Source organism: Acanthisitta chloris, unplaced genomic scaffold, assembly GCF_000695815.1.
Source record: "Acanthisitta chloris isolate BGI_N310 unplaced genomic scaffold, ASM69581v1 scaffold36031, whole genome shotgun sequence".
NCBI classification, from domain to species: domain Eukaryota; kingdom Metazoa; phylum Chordata; class Aves; order Passeriformes; family Acanthisittidae; genus Acanthisitta; species Acanthisitta chloris.
Window position 1 is genome coordinate 7780 of NW_008655338.1, and position 22155 is coordinate 29934.

Sequence of the window (22155 nt, forward strand, 5' to 3'; positions counted from 1 at the left end):
CTCTGGGAGCTGTTCTCCTTGGACACACTGAATGAATACTTGGAGCGAGACCTGACTCCCAGTGAGCTCACCTACCGAGTTCCCACAAGGCACAGGTGAGATGAGGAAATGGCTCAGAGAATCTTTGAATCCCTTGCACGAGCCAGACAGAGATGCTGTAGCTGTTGGTGTGTGTTGCTGCTTACTGCTACATGGCACTGTGTTATTCCATCCTAGCTGCTGCAGGCAGTTGCTCACCTCCACTTCCCTGCTTATCCTCCCTAGAAAAGAGCCACAAAACCAAAGAATAATTTAATTGCAATGGACCTCTTAAAGTCTCTGGTCTAAGCCCTTGCTCAAAGCAAGGACATATAGATCAGGATGCCCAGGGTCTTGTCCAGTTCAATGCTGAATATCTCTGAGGACAAAGAAACCACAGCTTCTCTGGGCACCTGACTAGCCTTTTCATAGTAAAAACTTTTTTCCTAGTAATAAATTTTTTCCTAGTATCTGATTGGAAGATCTCATGTTGCAACTTGTGCAGTTGCTGTTCCTGAACCCTTGCTTCATAAGCCTGAACAAACCCAGGTCTCTTAGTCACTCCTTGTAAGTAATCATAAAATGGTTTGGATTGCAAGTGACCTAAAAGGTCATCTAGTTCCAACCCCACTGCCATGGGCAGGGACCCCTCCCACTAGACCAGGTTGCTTAGAGCCCCATCCAGCCTGACCAATGTGCTCCTGCTCTCAGCCATCTTGGTGGCCCTTCACTGGACCTACTCCAGTATGTCAGTGACTTCCTTGTACTAGGGAGCTGAAAAGAGACTGGTTTTTTTTAGAAATCAGAAGGCCTGCCTTATGCCCAGTATCCTTTTCTCCAAAATGATCAATATAAGGTCAGACAAGAATTAAAAGCAAGAGAGCCAGTGTAGAATGACCTTTCCCCTGTCATGGCCTGATGACCCTCCTGTCTCAATGTAATCTTTTCTTTCTCTCTGGTGGCCAGCACATGCTTGACCCCTCCAGTGTACACCCCTCTCCTGCTGGATTTCAACTTTGGGTCTGCCCTGGTAGGCTCAGAGCCGAGCCTTGTGATGCTTCTTCTGGAGAACAAGGGTGTGGTGCCTGTGGAGTGGTAAACAGTGCTCGCTGGAGCTTAGCCTTCTTTCTGGGGTTTGTTTGGGGGTTTGTTTGGGGGACTGAAAGTGCTCACAGGGCCGTTGAGACACTTGAAAATTAATAGAGTGGGGTTTTAGGTGCAGTTTGTGTTGTGGAACTGCAGCTCTGATCTGTTTGTGGGTCTGGGTGGGGAAGCAGGGAGCTGCAGATCGGACCTGATGAGATGTGATGTGTCCACCATCTTAGATGGGCTAAGTCTGGCTGGGCAGAAAATGCTGACCGTGGCCCTGAGGAAGTTGCATGTCCTTGTTGCTGACCAGCCAATTCATTCCTTAGGGCCTTCTTGTTTCCTTCTGATCAGAAGATGGACATGGAGCACTGGGCACAGGATGCTGAGTTTAGCCCCCAGGAGCTGGACCAGATGAGAATTCAGGATAACCAGCTCTTCAGTGTTTTCCCAAAGTCAGGAACACTTCTTCCAGGACAGGAGAAATCTGTCCAGCTCTCACACAGGTAATGACAACTACCTGTACTTCAAAGCCTCATGCTATGTGCCAGGACAGCACATACTGTCAGTTCCCTATGTTTCCGTGCCAGGTCCTTTCCCTTCACACATGCCTTGCAAAGAGGGGCAAGTAAAAGTTTGGGCAAGTAAAAAGTTCCTGAGCATGTCCGGTTTCTGAACCCCACAGAGCTTGTCCTTCTCAAGGGAATGTTTTAATGTCCTTTAATGCTGCAGTGCAAAAGGCATTTAGTGTGATGCACTGGGAATGCTGGTCTGCCTTGACCTGACAGTTGAGGAGACGAAAAAGATGCTGCACTTCCTGTGCTTTTGATTATGCAGTGATATTTTTGTCATCAGCTAGAGCTGCTAGCCCTTGTGTGCCTGTGGCAGGAATGAAGAAAACTGAACACCTCCCCTTTTGCAGCATACCAGACCTGTGAAGTACTGCAATTTTGTTGGCCTAGAAACTTGGGTCCCTAAATTGGTGTGTGACTAACATCAACATTGTATCACTCATTCCCACCCAAACACAACTGTTCCACCCCCCCCCTTGCCCTGTGCGCCATTACGCAACACTGACTCTTTAGGTGGGAAGTGAATTGTCTCTAATGTTCTGTGTGACCCCGATTCTATCACCCTGGGCATAAGGTTGGTTTCTAATGTTTTCCTCTCCTCTTTCACTGCTAGACATGATTTCATTGGCACTGATCGCCTCCCTGTACTGCTGAAGGTTTCCAATGGCCATGAGATTCTGGTAAGATAGCATGTGTCGCTTCCTTCTGTTTGCAGAACAGCAGCAGGTAGGAACTGAACTAAAAGATGTTTTCCCCAGAAGCTGCATGGCATACAGGGAGCTGTGGCCTTCCCCTGGGATTTGTAGGATTTGTACTAGCCAGGTAGTAACAGAGAGCCGAGCAGAGACATAAACCCAACATTCTGACAAACTTGTGGTTCCAGCACAGTGTGATATAGGCAGTGCACTGGCAAACTCTCCCTTGGATGTCATATATTTTGATTTCCTCAGCAAGAGGAGTATGATTTATCATTAACTTAGGTATTTTATTGGTAGTGTTAGTGCAGAATTGCTTCTTCCTCCAAGGCAACTCCAAGACCAAAACAGCCTTCTTAGGTTTTACAGTCCCTGCACGTTTTTCACACTTGAGTGCAGCTCACAGTCAGGAGGTCTGTGCTTGGTTCCCCTCACTTCATCTGCCTCACCATGAGTTCTTCCATGCAGAGGTCCTGGAGTTCGTATCTGCAGCCCATCCTACTTCTCTCATATGCAGCTTTCCTGCATCTCTCCATCTCATCAACTCTCTATGCTCTTCAAAACCTCCTGGAATGTGCTTTTCTCCAAAAATACCATTTGCACTGACTGCAGTTTGGGGACTCACAGGGTGGCAGAGCATCCTCCAGCTCTGGAGGTATGGAGGCAGTTGCTTCGTTGAGCCCAGAAGGTACTCCCTGGGTTTCTGGTTGGCTGCAGCCTTTGTCCACCTTATTTCTTCTGCCAATAGTAGAGGAGATCCTTAGTCATTCTTCCTGCTTCACTGCTTGCTAAAGCACCCCAGAGCTGATCTGTGGTGTGTTTTCCCTGAGGATTTCCTCAGGCTTGGAACTAATTTCTTTCTCTCCCCCTCTCCCAAACTGTCAGTTAGAGTCAAAGTCACCTTGTGCTCTGCCGGGCACCGCTCATGCCCGGCTGAGCCTTCCTGTCTGTCTCTGAAGTTTCCTATGAGACCATTGTGTTCACACATCTCTTTTATTTTTCTTTTCTTTCAGTACTGTTGTCAGCTGAAAATCCAACCCTTTGACCAAGCTGTTCAAACAGTGGCTTAACTGTGCCTTCCCTCAAAGCCCTTGGACAGGCTCCCTGTGCTTTGCCTGCCTGGCACAATCCTGAGAGTGGCTGTGAGCATTTCACCAGCTGGCCAGAGAGGGAATAGGCTTTGGAGCACCAGAAGCCTATAGGGCATACATCCATACATCTTGTCACATAGCTAGTGGCTTTGGTGGCTACCAGAATCCACCACCCCACCTCATGCTGTCACTGCAGAAGGGGATGAAAAATCATGGGGATCCCTGGGTGCATTTCAGCTCTGGTGGTAGGACCTGCAGAGACCACTCTAGAGACATGGAGGTGGTCACAACCTGCAGGGATGCAGTGCCAGTACTGACCTGCCAGTATTAGAAAGTAGGAGTGGAAGAGACTGCTCCTTTGGCAGAGAGAACAGCTGAGGGGCTGAGCACAGTATGCCTTATTTTCTTTCAGTCACGGCATGAAGTGCACAGAGCTGCCAACTCCCATGGAAGTGACTGCCCTAAGCATGCCAGGGTTGACCAAATCACCTGGGAATCTGGTGAAATGTGCAGAATGTTTCTAACCTTAAAGGAAGGGAATGGTGTAATGTTACCCCAAAAGTTAAGCTTTGGAAATTTGCAAAAGCAACAATAAGCAGAGGTAGAGACCATCAGGCTGGGGTATTGCTTGGTTATTCTGTCAAATTCCAAATTGCTTGGCTTTGGAGCAGTGACATTAACGAGCTGCAAGCCAATGTCTGACTTTTTGGGGTCCAAATTACCTTCTGTTATGGCTCTACCAGTGTGGATAGATTTTTCCCTCTCACTCCTGTTTCCCCAACTGAGCCTGTCTACATCTTCTGGAGAAGGTCCCTTTCTATTACTTCTTTCCTTTTCATTGCCCAGCTTTCAGTCCTGTGATGACTGGATTTATATATACTGTGAAGGACCCAAACTGATCTCCCATTGGCAATTTTTTCTGGCTGTAGGACAAAACTTCTGTGGAACTTGTGTGTTACCCAATTCCTTGTGCAGTAGGGAAACAGGGTGTCCCACTGCCTAATGTTCTCACAGTTTGTCCTTTGCCTCATTGCCTGTAAGAGTGCAGCTGTGACCTTGTTCTCAAAGCTCTGGGATCATTTGGCCAGGCAGAATATGCAGCCCTAAGCAGTTTTACTAGGAAATGTCCAGCCTGCTGCAGGTGTTGCAGGATGAGGTATGCTGGTTTGCAGAACTCCATGGAGAGAAGATCTGGATCAGGGAGAATCCCTGAGCACACAGGTTTCACAAACTAGAAGTGTTTGCACTTCACTTCACAGCTGCTAATTAGGTATTGTGTGATGGTATCACCTGCATCACGTGTTCTCCAGGCAGCTCTCCTCCCTGGAGAATCTGGCATCCCCCATCATGTTCTAAGTCTTCACTGTGGGATGAAGTCTATGCACTCTGGAAGGAGAATTGGCTACAGCAGGTCTTCACTTTTCTTTTTTTGCCTTCTTTTAACTGATAGTGCTTTAAATATTGCATCCTGTGTCAAATGGAAACTGATGACAGTGTGATCTGTTGGAGTCTAAGCTGGCCTTTTGACTGAAGTAATATAAATTGCTGCTTCACTTTTAAAGCTCAGGAGGGTTACTGTCTGTTGTTCCCTTGCAATTTGAAAGTGCCAGCTTTTGTTTTCCTCCTTATTTGCATTTCATCTGACATGCTGTGACCCTCAGAAGGCTGAATGCTCATGTAATGCTTTGAAAAGATCACACGTGGGACCATTGTATTTCTAGTCCTCTCTCCTTCTTCACTTTGCTTATGGAGCTGAACTGGAATGGGTTGTTTTGGAGGAGTTGTCATTCTCTGCTCATTTTTAAGCAGCTGATACAGTATCTCCTGCAGATGTCTGTCTAAGGCATCTGCCTGCCATTGCAAACATCCTCAGTCTTCTGCATATGCACTTGAAAAATAGCCATACTTTTCTGTGAATTGCAGCAACTCGGCTCCCATTGGCCTGTGCAGAGATACCACCAACTCAGTATCTGCTTTGCAGCCTCCATCCAAGGCAGATAGCCCAGGGGTGCTTTGGGGTGATCCTGCAGGAAATCGTATATCCTGACTCATCTCCAGCCTGGCTGCAGTTTTCTCAAAATGCAGAATCCTGTGTGAACGCAGAATCCTTTCTATGAAATAGTTCAGTTTGCTTGGATTGCTGGCATCTGCTTTGCTAACAGGACACTGTTGATCATTACTTGATCACTTAAAATTCAGCTGGGATCTTCTTGCAGCTTTTTGACTGTTAGACATCCTTGGAGCAGGATGTCCTCTAGAGTGTGAACATCCAGATGGTCCTTTCCAAGAAGAGGCCATTACGTACCTAAAATACTGTCTTTCCAAAGGGTTTGGCTGTTACAGCTGCACACTCTCCTATGTACAGTCCAGACACTTTCAGTCCTATGAGGGGAGGCTGAGGTAACTGAGGTTATTTGGCCTGGAGAAGAGGAGGCTCAGAGGTGACCTTATCACTCCCTACAACTACCTGAAAGGAGGTTGTAGCCAGATGGGGATCAGTCTCTTCTCCCAGGCAACTGTCACAGGATGGGAGGACATAGTCTCAAGCTGCACCAAGGGAGATTTAGGTTAGACATTAAGAAGAATTTCTTAACAGAAAGGGTGATTGTGGAATGGACTACTCAGGGAGGTGGTGGAGCCACCATCCCCAGAGGTGCTTAAGGAGAGACTGGACATGACGCATAGTGCCATGGTCTAGTTGTCATGGTGATGTTACATTATAGGTTGGACATGATCTCAGACATCTTTTCCAACCTGATTGATTCTGTGATTCATGGAGAATTTCCAGCATACACCTGCCTAGAGAAGCACTGATGCTGGTGTCTGATATAGCAGAGAGAAAAGTATATTCTTTCTGAAACAAGGAGTGAACCTTTCAGAGAAAAGTCAACAGTTAAGTAGGTTCTCCGTCTTCTTGATTTTTTTTTCTTAGAACATGCCATCCTGGTATTACCAATTTAAGTCTGTAATTGTGTTGCCTTCAACTTGCAAAGTACTTCAGAGTCAATGTGCAGTTGTTAGTGTTTCTTACAAGACCCTGTGAGAAAGTGACTGTGTGTCTTTGCACTGTAGCTGACCTTCAGCGGTGTGACAGTGGAACACAACTGGCCGTACATTCATTTTGCCTCCACTAATCACGTCTTCACACCCATTGCCATTGGGAGTTCCCACCCTCCTACACAGGTGAGCATCTTGTAGCCAAACCCAGCACAAATGTAGGGTAGTAGCTGGTGGTACTGTCCCCCAAGGACAGGCAGTGCCTGAGGCATTTCTCAGGAAACAGAGTGGCCTCCACATGAAAGTGTCACAGTAGAACTTTGCGGCTAGTTCTAGGCAGAGCCTGGAAATAGCTGCTGGGATAGCAGCAGGGAAAGTACTTCTCACCCTCTTCAGTTTGACAAGATTTGGTGTTCACTCCAGTCAGAATGCTTCTGAGGTGTGTAGGGCTGTTCACTTGTTCTCTTGCATTGGATCTGAGTGAAAACTTGCCTAGCTGGTCCAGGTACTCTGGAAATAAATCCTAATTAGTTTTTTAGTAAATTGATTAAACTTCCTTAAATGCTTTTTCAGCAAAAAGGCAGCTTTGATTTTGTACTGCCTAATTTACAAGTCTGAATTGAATTAAGATCATTTTAATATAAGCGTTTTTGCTTTGCAAGTAATCCGCTTTGCAGTGATCCCTTTAGCTAATTTGTATTAATTTTCCCCTGGCGTGAATTTGCAGGGCACCTCTTGGAGAGGCACTGTGGTTATCAATGTACATGTGTAGTGATAAACCTTCAGCACAATTCCTATCAGAGCCACATCAATAAGTCTTGACACTATGAGGTCTCCTCATTCTTGGGAGACAAAGCTGACTAATTAATTATTAATGCTTATCACAGTCCTCTGGGGAAGTGTTAACTAGTTTAACTTGTACATGGTATAATAAGAACTGCTCTTTCTGACTCCCTTCAGACTTATAAACTCTACAATGGTGGCTCCGTGCCTGTGATGTTTGAGGTTCAGCTGGACAACATTGAGAGAGAGGAGGAAAATTTTCAGCATCCTATATTTGTCTGCCTAACTCCTAAAGGAGAAATCCCTCCTGGAAAAACAGGCCACATTGAGTGGATCTTTTCACCACTGGAAGCTAAAACATACTCGGTGAGACCCTCCTCATGAATGCCAAAACCACTTTCTTTCTGTTGAGCTAACATTCTCTCAGTTTTTTATTGGTGATTGATCCATGTCGTGCTACAGCTGAATTGAGCTTCATTCCTCCAAGAAGCAAGAGTCTTGAGAGCAAATGAGTCTGGTCAGGAAATGGAGCAGATAAATTTTCATCTCATAAGTTTCTTCTTCCTAAGAACAGACTTCTTCCACAACCAGAGTCATGCCAGTATATGTTTTTCAGGGATCAAAGAGTAGGTGGGGATATAAACAGTATCTGTTTGGGTTTGTGGTTCATTGTCAGCCTCCAAAAACTCCCACCAAAGAGACTGAAGTTGGTGTCTTTTTATCATTGCAGCATATGCTGCTGCAGACCTCTGGTAACAGACTTCTCAAAGACCCCTGTCCTGGGCTGCAGCAGGCAGGAACGGCCAGAGCTGCAGCATTGCTTATTGCCCCACTCTGTGGTGGATGCATGGAAACATAAATAAATTTAATTTTAAAACTCCAACTTTTGCTCCAAAAAGGAGTCTCTGCCCATCTCATGCTGTAACTGGCTAATTGACTACTTAACCAGCTTTCCTGGGCTAGCAAGGGAGGTCAAGGCCTGAAAGACCAAAAGAGATTGGATTTCTCTTCATCCATGCACGTGGTGTATTTAGACCAGACTGTTAGCAAGTATGCTAGCTTACTGCACGTCTCTTGCAAATATGACTCTGGACTTAAAACTCTTATCTTGTCCAAGGCAGGTTGATGTTCCCATCCACATCCTGGGCGGTGAATCAGCCCTGATCACTTTCCAGGGAGTAGGCTACAATCCAAATACCATAGGAAAGGCTGTCACATCCAGCAAAATTTCGTCTGCTTCAGTCTTTCCAGGTTCTACCAAGCTAACTGTGCCTGGGCAGGTAAGTGCAGATATGACATGAGCAATAGTATCAATCTAGAAATGTATGAAAGGGATGGAAATGTGCAAGTGGCCCCATCTAGCAGTAGCCTGTGTTGCAGGAGAGCTCATTGCCATGACATAGAACAATGCATTTCCCTTCCAGCAGGTCATCTAGAGTCTAACTCATAAAAGCTGAAAGGTGCCTTCCTTCCAACTTGTTACTTCCATGGCCATTAGAACCAAAAAGGGTTTAAAGTTTGTTCATGTAATGAATTTGCTCCTAGAAGTTGCCCTCTATCACAGCTGCCTTTCTTGACTGCAGCTACAACACCTTTTTCTTTGATGATTCATTCACAAAAAGACCAATATACTCCAACTCCAACATACCATGTCAGGGCTTTGCTGCCATCATTTCACAGCTGAACTCGGATGATTCAGAACCTGAACACAGACTGCAGGATGGTCGCTAATTTAGGCACATCCCGAGGAATGCACTTGTTTGACCTGCCACTGGCTCAGCAGGAGCTTGTCTGGCCTGGGTAGAGCTGGCCTGCTAGCCTGGACAATCTGTTGTTAAACTCACCCACAGATTCCAGCATAGGTAAACAGCATTAGCAGAGGCATTCTCCTCACAGGTAAAGGATTCATCCTGCATGACATTAGCATGCCTTCCTTGGAGCCCAGCGCCAGCTCCATATGCTCTTGCCAGAGTGATTACACTCCTGGGTACCGCAAAGAGAAGTTGATTAAAAACCTGTCTCAGACTGCCAAGGAAGATGCCATTCCACAAGGCTCTCTGAAACCAAGTCATTAGTTTCCTTTTCTAATGATTGTCATACTCAGAGTTTGCCCTGTGCCTGGAGAATGTGACAAACTAGTAGCATACTAGTACCAAGGTGTGTTGGGGAGCAATTTCTCAAAACTCACATTCAGGTTGATGAGGATTTTGCACAAGCACATACCTCCCATGTTTGTCAGCTGAAGTAGGAAAAGGCTTGGATTGCAAGTGCTGCAGGGAGAATCTAGGTGTTACTGGTCCCCTGTGCTACTGAGATCCTCTCCTGTCCAGCACCAGTATTGTGTCCTATTCATTGATCACTCAATCCTGCTGCAACAGGGCTGTCCTCTTGGGGTAAAGTCTTTGTAACCAGAGCAAACATGACAGAAATGTAACAATCCCTCAAGTTGTTATGGTAAAAGCAACTGGTGAATATTATCTATGAATTGCTGGATAACTTAGAGATGACTGTTTGACTGCCCTTCCACAATGGCCATATCCCATCTTTCTTCCCTGCTGTTCCTTCTGGTTTCACCTTGCTTCCTGCAGGTAGCCACCTTGTCACACCACAAGATTTGCTTTGGAAGTATCCCAGACTGCAGCAAAGCCAATCAACTTGTCTTTCTCAACAATATGTCGGAGAGCAAGGCTGTTGTGTTTGCCTGGCAGATAAGCACCTGTAAAGATGAGAGGGTGAGTCCTCTTTGCTCTACAGCCTTCTTGCCCATCTCAGTTGTGCCACGAAAGGACCTTACAACTTCATTTTCAACAAGACACTCAAACAGGAATTGGCTTTGTGGAAGCTGATGAAAGGAAAATGCAGAGAAAAGTGAAGGCAAGGGTTAGGATAGGGGGAAAGAGGAATTCAGAAGGGAAACCTGAAGGCTTCAGTGAGGTCACATGAACCTGGAACTACAGAATGTGGTAACAAGCCTCAGGACTCCATCCATCAGCAAAGTCCAGGCTTCTTCTTTGCATGTATCAACTGCATCTCTCTCATGCCATATGCCTCTGAGAAGGAGAGGTGTGTTTCCTACAAAAATAAGGCACACAGGAAGGTCCCAGAACAGTGAAACAGATCCTCTGTGTTTTTTGGGGGTGTTATTTTACTTTTTTTCCCTCTCCCCCAGGTGTTGCAGATTGCTCCAGAGTCAGGGGTTGTACAGCCTGGAGAGAGCATCCCCTGCTTCATCACAATGGGACCTACAATGAGTCCCTCTTCCTACAGTACAGATCTGGTGTGTGAGGTGAGACCCAAGAGACATCTGTGCATTACCATCATCTGGGCATGTCATTGCAGTTCCCAAATGGCTGACTCCAGCAGTCATCTGCCTGCTGCTTCCAGCTGAAGGAATCTTTCTTTGCTATGCACTTCTAATTCCTGAAGACACTTAACTTCATCATGGCTTAATGGGGGGAACACAGCTACTAGAAGTGATGGTTTGAGTGGGAGTGGCTTTCAGTGGATTTCAGTCTTGCTGCTTTAATATTAGTGGGGGCACAGACTTGCAGTAGTGTTCCACTGGACACTTTCCAGGTTTTCTTTGGCAAGAGTGCATGTCTTCTCTTTATGAGTCTTACAATAGCACTGTTCTTTCCTCTTCCTGCCACTGGAATACTTGGAAAGTGAGTGGGCTTCTTTTTCAGACCTCCTGAAAGGGAGAAATTGGTGACAGGCATGAACTTAAGCCAGAGACTGTTATTTGCAGCTCCTTTCTAGCCCTGATCCCTCCAGTCATGGTTTGTTTCATAGGTGTACATCCAGAAGTCCCTGGCTCAGTACAAGAGGGACCTGCAGGAGTGGGAAAAGGAGAAGGAACGGCAGGCTGTGGAATTCACCATCACAGAGAAGAGCCTTGGTACTCAGAAAAAGCTAATGCCACCTGCAGTGGTAAGTCTTGTCAAAACTTTGTACAAGCTTAGCTCAGCTCAGAAACAGCAGCCAGTGTCAACACGAAGTGTTCTTTAAGAAAATCTAGGCAAGTTGATAAGAGGACATGAGGCTCTGATCTGCTCAAAACCTCAAAGCTGATCTGTGGTTAGTGGAAAATGAGATCTTGGGTTTTAGCCAAAAATTGCCTTACAAACTTTGAAATTGCTAGTGACCATCTGAAATTTGGAAGTGCATGGGAAGACTTAGGAAAAACAAAGCCAGTGGCTCTGGAAAACAACAGTTGGATTTTTAACCATGAATAAACACTGGACAGAAATGTGTAGCTAGCAGTAAGAATGTGGCCCGAGTGAAGAATGGGAGGATGAGGTCATTGATTCTCAGCTGGCACAAAGTAAAACAAAATTCTAGAGACTTGTTCTGCTCTGTACTTTTCCTACATGTTAATTTCTCCTCCTTTTTAAAAGATATTTTATTTTATTTTTCAGAGGTTATTAGAATCTGCTGAGACAGAAAATCTTCCTGAATCCTCAGCTGTGATCAGGAAATACAAGGTAAGTCGGGCCTGTCTTGCCCATTGTAGAATCAAAGTGACTGCTTTAGAAACGATGCAGATGCTGGATATCACAGCGTGGGAGCCTAGACAGAGAGCACATCAGGATTTGTAGCTTCAAGGCTTTGGGAGACAGACTGTTTGGAGGAGCCAGAAGAATCAGACTGTCTGGCTGTGTTCTGTGGGCAGTAACTTTCCAGCTGAGGTGAAAGGGAACTGAAATTGGAACCAAATGTGCACCCATGGCTTGAGGAAGGAGGAAAAGTTTCAAATAAGCAGAAAAGATGCACATGGACAGGGCAGTCAGTACCTGGACTGGTTTCATGCTGGGGGCACAATGGAATGCATGCCATGATGGAAAGCAGCAGGACCCTGGCAGGATGTGGTGCAGGCTTTGCCCATATTGCTAGAAGGGCTGTTGCTTTGTGCCTAAGGAGAAGATGCAGGCAGGAACTGCCTTGGTTTAAGTGCGTAGAGAGTTTTAAAGCTCAGTTTATCTGATTCATCTCTGTTTCCCCTCAAGTTTGCACAGCTGTGTCCAGTGCTGGAAGGCAGCTTTTCCAGCAGTGGTGGGAAGGTGTGAGACAAAGTCCCAGTGAATGCTCTGCAGAACTGCCTGGGCTCAAAGGCAGAGCCACACTGTGCATATAACCATCAGCAGGATGTGCTGGGGGAATGACAGGGCTTGTGAAGAACCAGCTAACCCAAGATATGGAAGGGTTTAGGGGAACTGAGGGTAGGCTAGGCCTGAGCAGATTCAGGAGCTAGAAGACACAGCTTGTTATCTTGGGAGGTCCACCACAGTAAGGCTGTAGCAGTGCTCCTGGGACCCTGCAGAGTGCCTCTGCATGCTCTGCATTGTCCTGTGTGAAGGAATCAGCTCAGGGCAATGCTAGCTTGGACTGTCTGCCCTGTGCTACTATGGGTGATCAGTGATGCAGGTCGAGGCATTCACTGGGATGAGTGTAAGAATGGCTGCAGAAAAGTAAAACCAGTTTCATTTAGTCCTCTAAGATTTTAACTCCTAGTGACAATTTGGAGCCTGCAACCACTTGCTGTGTATGTAAGGAGAAGTGAAGGCTCCTGGCTTCATTTCCAGAGGCAGGATGGCCGTGTCTCAAAGGTCATTGAAGTCCTGCAATGCCTGGGAGCTTCTCCAGATCTGGGTGGTGTCCTGCTGGCCCAGGCTTCTGGACTACTGCCCTAAGAAACTTCCCCCAAACTGACTGCTGGTAATGCAAGCCCAAATTGGCCCATGCAGTGTGGCTCTAGTTTAGATGATTTCCCCATGCATTCCATACATGTACATCACTTCTCCTGCAGCGCTCCTGGTGTGGTCAGAGGAGCAAAGATGATCGCCCAGAGTTCCATGGTGATGTATTGGAGTACAACAGCCCCAATTGCCCTGAGGAGACCCTGAAGCCCTGCTGACACTTGGGCCTGGCACACTAGGCAGTTAAGAGGGAACAGACTTGATTTCCACTATGGCTTCTCATGCCTAGTAGCAGTACTTACTATGCCAAGTTCATTTTGACACCAGGATCTGGTGGCTTTGACTGCTGGGCTTTCAGTTCTCATGCCTGTGCTCAAACCTACACCAGTATACCTGTGGCCAAAGGACCAGCTGTGTACCTGCCATTTCTTTCTCTCCAACAGACATTACCCTCCATTAAAAACCACCCCATGCCCAATCAGCCAGCTGGACACTTTGAGAGGAGGCTGCTGTTGGGCAAAGACACCAGCCAGGTGTGGGTCAAACCAGAGCCTCCCAAGCCTATGCTCTTATACCTTGGTGTGTCAGCCAGGTCCCACTCTATTGAGGACTTCGACAGCAACTTCGCCTCGGAGCTTCCCAAATACTTGTTTTCCTGGTAAGAGACAGAGGTTTTTGGATTGATATCTTCATCTGAACTAGGGCTGCTCATGCTCTGATATGCACTGAACTTGGAGCTCTGCTCTGCTCCTCTACAGAGCCTCAGTATTAGGTAAGAGGTGCCCTGCTTTTCCCAGCATTTGCTGATGGATTCTGCTTATTTCCTTCCCTCAAAAGGGAGATGCTGTCAGAGCTCTGTGCTCCTCTTATGTGACACTGTCCCTGCTGCTGTCACAAATGCAGCAGCTCCCACTCCTCCCCGGGTTCCCTGCACTGCTCTCCACTTGCCTGAAGTGCTACTCAGTGCCAGGAGGGTGCAGGTCTTTGATGGTTTGGTTCAGTAGTGCTGCCACTGATGGAACAATTTCTTTCCCAGCCGCTTCAGCACCTGGCCCTTGGAGAGCAAGTTTGTGGATGGGAGTAGGGACAGAGACAGGATGCACATGGAACTCAAATGGCTATCCCTGGCTGCTGCTTCAAAACAGGAGTTGCAGATAGTGACTGACATACTCACAGGTGTCATCAGGTGCGTGTCCCTTCGCCCTCAACCCAGTTTGGAGCCCCTGTCCTCCAGAGGATGTATGCAGCATGGCCAGCCTTCTGTTAATCCCAAAGGAATCTGTGCACTCTTGTTGCACCAGAATTGGGGGATCCACCCATCAAAGGCTGTCCTGGGTACTATGAGCTCAGGAATCCTGGTGTGACAGCCAAAGGCAGGGTCTTGCTCCCCAGCCAGGGGCTGAGCACATCTATGCATGATGAATAGTGTCACTGCCCAAGAACCAGGAAACTCTGCCTGCCATGATCTTGGAAACAGACTGTGTTGGGATACACCTATTTGGTCTGTCAGCTGCACAAATGCAAAAACCAGTGCTGGGAAGCAGAGGTAGTTTAATTAGCTCAGGCCACCTTACTGCCTCCCTGAGGCCCAGAAAGCAAGAAGGGGCTGACTAAACACTGATATCAGTCAGGGTTTTCCTCTTATTTGTACTGTGTTGTAATGATCCTCTGGGTCATACAGATAGCTGATTTGCTGGAACTCATCCTTTATTTTCCTCCTCCCAGAGGTCTCATGGACAGCACTCAGTTCCACAATGCAGTGAGAAGAAGCCTGGATGAGCCTATTCCATATTTCTCCCAGTTCCAATGTTCAAGATCAGCAGAGATCCAGGACAGGAGACAGTGCTCCACAATCCCATGCAGGGTGTCTGCTTCTCCAGATCTTTACCTTGAGAAGGATGGAGAGAGGAAAGAAATGAGTCAGGAAACCTCTCCCAGTGATTTGCTGGAGTCTTCTGAGATTTTTCACCACAAACAGTTGAGGGAGAAGAAGGAGGTGATGGATAGGTGAGGAAAAAGCTCATATATAAAAGGCAAGAGCTGCAGTCAGGAGAGCCATGGCAGCACACTGTCTGGGCCAGAAACCCATTTCTTCTTCAGCCCTACTGGAGTATTCTGTGTGCTCTGGGTGGAAATTGATGTTAGTTCACCTAGCCACCTTCTCCTGAGCATGGTTTGTGGAGAGTGCAGGTTTGCTCTGTCTGGGGCTGAGCCATGGGCAGTGCCAGGATGCTGGTAGTGAGGTCTGCCTTACACTTGGACAGTCCTGGCCATATAAGACATTAGGGTGCAGTGTGTGCTACCTCATCTTTTATTTTTTCTTCAGTATTTCACCACCTTGCATTTGCTGTGGCTACTCTCTTGCACACTGCTACAGGCTACAAGCATGTTCACAAATACCAGCTACAGCACAGCTTGGAGGAAGAAACCAGTAAAATCACAATTGCCCAGCTCTGTCTGAGGTCAGGGCCTGACACCAGCTGGTGACAGTTCTGGGACAAGGGTCAGAAACCCATTGCTTAAGTCTTTGGTTCATTGGCCTCAGTGCATAGGAAACTGTGTGTGCTCCACTGCTGTGCCTGATGAGTCCTGGGAGGAGTCACAGCAAGCAGCCTGCCTTATCTGCTTTCTGATAGCTGTCCTCTGCCTGTGCTTCTGTCCCTCCAGGCAGCCAGTCATTGGGAACCTCGTGGAGCTGGTGCTGGAAAACATACTGCAAAATATCCTGATTGAAGCCAACTGTGGGGAGGTGGTGCTGACAGCCCAGCCCAGGGTCATTGCTCTACCCCCCAGCCCTGGCCAAAGGTAGCAGGGTATAGCGGTACTTTGGTGGGGGGCAGGACATGTACTTAACGTGTCAGGTTGAAGCACAGCACATTTTCTAGACCATATGGATTAGCTCAGTCACTGCCTAGCAATGCCAAGGCTGTCTGTGCACAAGGGGAATCCACTCCCAAAGTCTCTGCCCCTTCTTGGCCTCTCCTGAGCCACAGAGCAGAGGCAGTAATGGTAGAGGCTTTCTGTGGACCTGAGACCCTCATGCAGCTCTGGGGCAGGGTCCTGTGGGTGAATAGCCAGCCTGAGACACTGGAGAGCCCAGCACAAGGATGGTCCCTTGGGAAGGGGGTCAAGGAGCAGGCAGCACCACCTCTGACAGCAGAAAGGGGGCAAAGCTTTCATAGTCCAAGATGGTGTGGGATCTAGTTAGGCTGAGGGAATGGCCACTGGTGGGGGAGGTAGATTTGAGGCTGAAGGCAAAACACAAGGGTTTACCCCAGCTTGGGCATAAGTGCAGGGAGATGGGATTTAGTGTTGATGGGAGAGGGTTGTTGGATGGAGATGTCATCTCCAGAGCTGCAATTTCTTCTTCTTCAGAGTCACCAATCTGGCACCCCCACCCTCCAGAGCATAGCTGCTGGACACTGTGCTGCTTGAGCTCTTCAAGCACATCAGCTGACTTCAGTCTTCATCCTGTCCCTGTGAGGTCCATTGCAACTCTGACCCCCCCACACACCATGACCTGAGCTCAGCATGCTGGCTGTCTCTGAGGAGGTATGTCCTGATTATATCCTCAGCTCCAATTTGAATCCTCTGACAACTCCACAGCAGAGTTCATGAGATCTGTCCTTTCTGTGACGGGCCACATCCTCAGAGAAGAACCTCTGTGTGCTACAGGGAGCACATGGACAACCTCTGTGACAGTTCCCACTACCCCCAGTCTGTACCAGCTGGGAGAGGAGTGGAATCTGCTTTGAAATGTAGCTGAGGAAGGACCAACAATTGGGCAATGAGGTGATGAGCCCCTGCAGACATTAGTGGGACATCTCCCCTCCTTGCTCCGATGCCTGCTGCAGGTTCCTCATACAGTGACCATCCTGAGGGAGTGGCTGCAGCACCACCAGCACACTCAGCAGTCCAATAAAAGCAGCTTGGCCTCCGGACACAGACACCGGCATGTAACATACATAATCCACGCGTCTGGGTTTGTGAGCACCCTGACAGAGGTCTGCCCTTCCTGAACTGCAGAGCTGTCACCTGGGGAAGGGGATGCTTTGAGCCTTGTCCTGGCCTGGGGATCTGTCAAGCTGTGGGAGGTGTCACAGTGAAAGAGCGGGTTTGTTACAGCCGGGAGGTGGCAGTGTGAGTTGTGAGAAATCCCAGCGGCCAGAGCAGAGCTGGGGCTGGTGCTGATACCCCAGCTGATGCTCCTAGGCAGAGGCTGCAGGATGGCTGTGCCGGGCAGCAGGGCTGAGTTTGCAGAATCTCCACGGTTCTGCAGCCCTGTTATGGGCTCTGCGATGCAGGGCTCACGCAGCCACCCAGCTCTGGCGAGGATGAAGGATGCAACTTGTGTCCCCCTTCAAGCCCTTCTGCCCTGTGTTCCCAGTGCCAGCACCCAGCCAAGACCAGAGCTGCATATTCTTCCCTTGTGGCCTAAGAAAAGACTGCGTATGAGAAGCACAAGGGATTTTTCCCTGTTCAGTAGAGGGCAGGTGCCTGCTGTGCCTGGGGGCACTGCGGCTCACCCAGCATCACCCCAGCACTCCACTCTGTGCAGGAGCCCTGTGTGCGTAAACGTTACTAAGCCCCAGGGCTGAGCTGTTCCTGTTATCAGAGGTACAGCAAAGGCACTGTCAGCTCCTGAGCTCAGCCTGAGTGCCTCAGGCCTTCACGTGGGTCCTGGATCCTTCTCATTAGAAGTGCAGACCCTCTACTCCCTCCTCAGCACTCTGGGTGCCAGTTCTCATATGTCACAGCAGCCTTTCCGTTGTCCTCTGGGCTTTGGCTGCTGCAGAACAGGTAATGGGGAACCACTTCCTTCCTCCCCAGCTCAAGGCAGCAGCAGGACCTGGCTGTTCAGTCCACTTGGAGTGATTCTGCTTGGTCCAGGATCCTCACTAGGATTTGCTCACTGCAGATGCTCTGTAGTCCTGTGACAAGCTTCCCAAGTGGATAACACAGGCAGGGGAAGAAGCCTCACCATTGTCCTAAATCAGGTTGGATCTAGCTGCCTGCAGGAGCCCAAGGGCAGCCTGGGGCAGCAGAGACAGGGTCAGTCAGGGTCAGTTTTTTCATCCTCAGACACGCTGCATGGTCTGATCTCTCTGGGCTGCATCACTGTTAACTCCTCTTCCTGGAGAAGTTAACATGGGAAAGGCTGTGTGTGGGTCTGGTGTAACACCCAAAAGGGAATGGATGGAGTCTGAGTGCAGTCACATGTGCAGGGAATTATTATCTTTTTTTTGGTTATTAAAGTTTCTATCCTTCCCACTCTCCTGTACTGAACACATTCTGGACCCAGAGGAAACAGAAGTCACATTGTACTTGCCTGTTGGAGCACTATCAGAGGAAATTCACTTCTCTGACAAGCACCACTCTAGTAGGAGAGAGCCCTAAGATGATGCCTTAGGAAACAGATGAGTCAGGGAACAAGGGGTGTGAGAACTACCTACACCTCTCAGAGAGAAATTTCTCTTTCCTCAGTTCTTTGCAGGGGCTGTGACATAATGGTGTGTCACCTCTGTCGTAGGTCTTCTCTGATGCCTGTCAACCAGAACCACTCTGTGTGCACTAAGCAAAGACAGTAGCAGCTGTAACACACTTTTCTTCTTTCATCCTCATCCTAAAATATAATACACCAGGGACAGCCTTTTTGCCATGTTGGGGAAGCTACTGATTTCTCAGGCTGGGAACCACTGAGCCTGGTTTTGGAAAACATTTTCACATGTGACTGAGCCACACCGCTGTCCCTTTGGCAAATGGAGACAGCAGCACCCCCAGGTACTACTCGGGGTGAGCTTTGCAGAGTGGGGAACTCACCAGGGGAAGCTCCTTCCTCACTTGCATCTTGGGGGCAATGCTGAGGTGAAAGGTGGGCAGAGATGTGCAGAGCTAGCAGGGAGAGCTGTTCTGTTAGCAAGTGGTTTTCTTGGTACCCAGTGCCAAGAGCAATGAACTGTGGAACTGTAGTAGAGCCAGACCCACAGCCCAGCTCAGTTTCCAGAAGAGGGAAGAAGCCCTGTCTCTGCTAATGACATTTGGGTCTCAGGCAAAAGGAAGTCTGAGCTTGTTGTACTGTCTTTCAGGGCAGGATTTGGCCCCTGCCCCAGCACAGCTACATTTCTAATGCACATTTGTCTAACAGAAATATTGTAGATATGGGTCCTGCTCCTTCCCACCAGTGTTTGGACAGTGAAGTGGGTGATGTTCCCACGGACTGGTGTTGATGGCCAGGCTAGGCTGCCAGCAGGTATACAGCCAGCATAAGGATGGCTGAGCGGGAGCTTGGCAAGCTAATGGGACTCCCCTTCTTGTGCGGGTTATCAGGAGCGCTCAGTCATCAGGCAGTTACTGCAACACACAACAGGCCTTTTTTTCTTGGCTGTTACTCCTGGCTCCCAGGGAGGGGTGAAATGGCCTTGGGGCAGGTGGGCAACAGAAGCTATCCTGAATCCCATTAAAACATTTAACACCTGCTGAATCGTGCCATTGTCTAGGAGATAAAGGGAAGAGAACAAAGCTCTTGGGCTTCCCTGACAGGGTGTCTGCAAGGTTCTGTTGTCCCCCACCCCCTGCAAAAACCCAGTTGGCAGGTCTCTGTGTCCATGTGGGGAAGGCAGCGGTGTTAAGGGACAGTCCCCTTGGCACCCTGCTGCCGGTGCGCGCAGCCGCTGGTTGGAATCAGCCTCTTCTCCCCCTGTACGGAGTATTGGGTAGGAACCTGGAAAAGTCCTGCCCCAACTAGCCTGCAGCGTCTGTGCAGGCAGGGCAAAGTCTGAAGAGCAAAAACATGAGTGTGATCCTCCCAAAACCCTTGGCAGAGCTGGGCAGAGACCCTTTACCTCTGGCCTCTCATATCTGAGATACTGAGCTTTGCTGGATCAGCTGTGTTTGCTTTGGTATTTGGGAGTGGAGACCTTTTCATGCATTCTCAGGTCAGACCAGGGCTCCGGATGGACATGAGAGGTGCTCTGGTGTGAGCTAGTCAGTCTTCATGGGACAGCAAGGCAGCACAAGCCCTTGGCAGGTGTGAGAGGAGGCTGAGCCTGCCTTTCCAGGGCCAGAGCCAGGGCAGGTGGAAGATGTTTCCCAGGATAGGTGTCCAGTGCAGGGCACCCTAAAAGATCAAGGGATCTGCTTTTCTCCCATTTTCCATAGGGCAGCCCTGCAAGGTCAGTATTTGCTCTTATTTGGTGCATGGATGGGCCCTGCCCTTGCAGGAGAGAGGTTGGGGTGAGAGAGCATTTCTGATGCAGCACATAGGCTTGGAGATGTCTGCTGAACTGCAGCAGTACCCATGTGGTGTTTGGAGATTTTTTGGCTTCTCCAGAAAGAAAGATGGCAGTCCATCAGCCTATGCCAGGAGTTGCTGCTCTGCTTTGCCAGTGTGTGTGGCTGGGCAGGGAAAAGTGAGAGTCCTGCCCAGTGCATTTCCCACACCAGGAAAGGAGAAGCATGCAATTCCAAGCATCAGTGGCTGTAGAGGCAAAAGAAGGGGGAACATCACATTTCTTCTTCGCGCGACAACCCAGGGCAGCAGTAGTGCTGCATTTCCTTTGCTGCCAAAACTACTGAAAAAGAGGATCATGATGAGCAAGGGCAGCAGGTTGGCATCACTCCAGCTGGACCTCCTGTGCCAGGCCTGGGGGACCCCAAGCTGCAGAGCCAGCAGCAGACAAGTGGAATGGACCCTGCCTTTCAAAATCCTGACTCAGAAATGGACAAGTCTCCAGGGAAGAAGAGTTGGGTGGCAGTGGCTGCTAAGGATCTGCTGCTAACCACTCACATATGTGAATCCACTTACTGCAACCTGCAAGCACATTCCAGCTCTGGCAAGAGCAATGGTCATGGTTTCTAAAGCACACCCAGGCCCAGGATTCCTGCAAGTGTCCACTGTGGGTGTTAAAGCAGCGTTTACCCCCTTCCCCACCTGCAAACACACCCATCTGCACAAATAAACAGGCCAGTGCACTTGCACAAAGGAGCTTCTCCTGCCACTGCAGCTGTTATCCAGAGAGTTGCGGGTGCCAGAGTAACCGAGAGAGGTAGTCCAGCTCCTGCTGGCTCTGGCTGAGATCAGCAGAGGACGGTCAGGGCTGAGAAGCATGGCTGGGCACTTGCAGGAGTGTGTCTAAACTTCTCCTGGCTCCATCATCTCTGCACACTGCCCCCAGAGCCAGCACGGAGGGGTGTCTGCACCAGTTACCCTGCTGTGCAGCAACACAGCCGGGATGCGGGAATGCTGTGACTCTGGGATGCAGTGACCCCACAGGGAGGCATGTGCACATGGAGTGAAACACATCCTGTTCTTGTGGCTTCACTAGGACAGCTGGCTCCTGGCCTGTGTGACTGCTGGAAATGCTCCCAAAGAGAGTGAGGAGAGGTAGTTTTGTTGAGCTCTGCTTTGTTGCCTGGTTCAGAGGTCTGTGGGCTGTTCTAAATGAAGTGTGAGCATCTCCCTGGCGTGCCCAGGGGATTTTCAGTGTGAAGAGGGTGATTGCAGTGGGGCCCAGGGAGTCTTTGCTGTCACTGGCAAAGACAGGTTGCTTGGGGTGGGCACTAGATTTGCTTTTCAGCCGCAGGACCTCTCTGTTCCCTCACCTTTCAACAGTCTAAAACACTGTAAGTGAGCTGCCCAGGTAGGGTACCTTCACACCTGCTTCCCCTGGCCCCCCGCTCTCCTCTCACCCCCAGCTGCAAAGTGAGCCAGGCAGGTGGGTGGAAAAGTGACAGCTGGTGTTGTTCCAGTGCAGGTTAATGAATGTCTCCTCCTCTCCCCCTTCACCTCCTCCTCCCCACCATCCCAGCACCCAGGCTCCTGGCTCCTATCAGCCCATCAGGCTCCCATTAACAAAGGCAGCCCTGGAGAGTTTGCATAGAGACCTGCTCTGCCTCTAATCTAGGTGGGCTAATCGCCTCCCTGGCCCAGCCTGCCTTCCCTGGGTCAATATTTGCTCTGAGCAAACACAGAGCCGTGACAGGTGTGCTGGGTAGAAGGCTCGTCGTTGCCAGCCCAGCCCTCTCGCCTGTCTCTGCTCAGTCACATCTCTCCGGCCCCCCGATCACCGGCCAGCCAGCGCTATTTTTATCAGGGCTATAAAAGCCCCATCCAGCCGGCGTCACCCTCATTTTCTGCTCGTGAGCCAGCGGGGGAAGGTGAAGCCGCTCACCTGACAGCTGACAGCGTGTCACCGGAGCCAGGTGAGCTGCTGTAGCC

General features: G+C 49.1%; 1 protein-coding gene across 1 annotated transcript in view; it reads left to right on the top strand.

Annotated features, from left to right (window-relative positions):
- Window positions 1-16350, top strand: part of CCDC108 (coiled-coil domain containing 108) — a gene marked incomplete at its 5' end in the record, with an annotated part of 23150 nt that extends 6800 nt beyond the window's left edge. Inside the window, 16 exons of the mRNA XM_009083850.1 lie at window positions 4-95; window positions 985-1113; window positions 1434-1610; window positions 2290-2356; window positions 6535-6645; window positions 7420-7608; window positions 8364-8522; window positions 9831-9974; window positions 10412-10528; window positions 11035-11172; window positions 11661-11726; window positions 13382-13596; window positions 13975-14124; window positions 14664-14945; window positions 15606-15743; window positions 16314-16350. Coding sequence (XP_009082098.1) covers window positions 4-95; window positions 985-1113; window positions 1434-1610; window positions 2290-2356; window positions 6535-6645; window positions 7420-7608; window positions 8364-8522; window positions 9831-9974; window positions 10412-10528; window positions 11035-11172; window positions 11661-11726; window positions 13382-13596; window positions 13975-14124; window positions 14664-14945; window positions 15606-15743; window positions 16314-16350 — 2211 coding nt within the window. The remainder of the gene's footprint in view (window positions 1-3; window positions 96-984; window positions 1114-1433; window positions 1611-2289; window positions 2357-6534; window positions 6646-7419; window positions 7609-8363; window positions 8523-9830; window positions 9975-10411; window positions 10529-11034; window positions 11173-11660; window positions 11727-13381; window positions 13597-13974; window positions 14125-14663; window positions 14946-15605; window positions 15744-16313) is intronic.
- Window positions 16351-22155: the final 5805 nt, after the last annotated feature.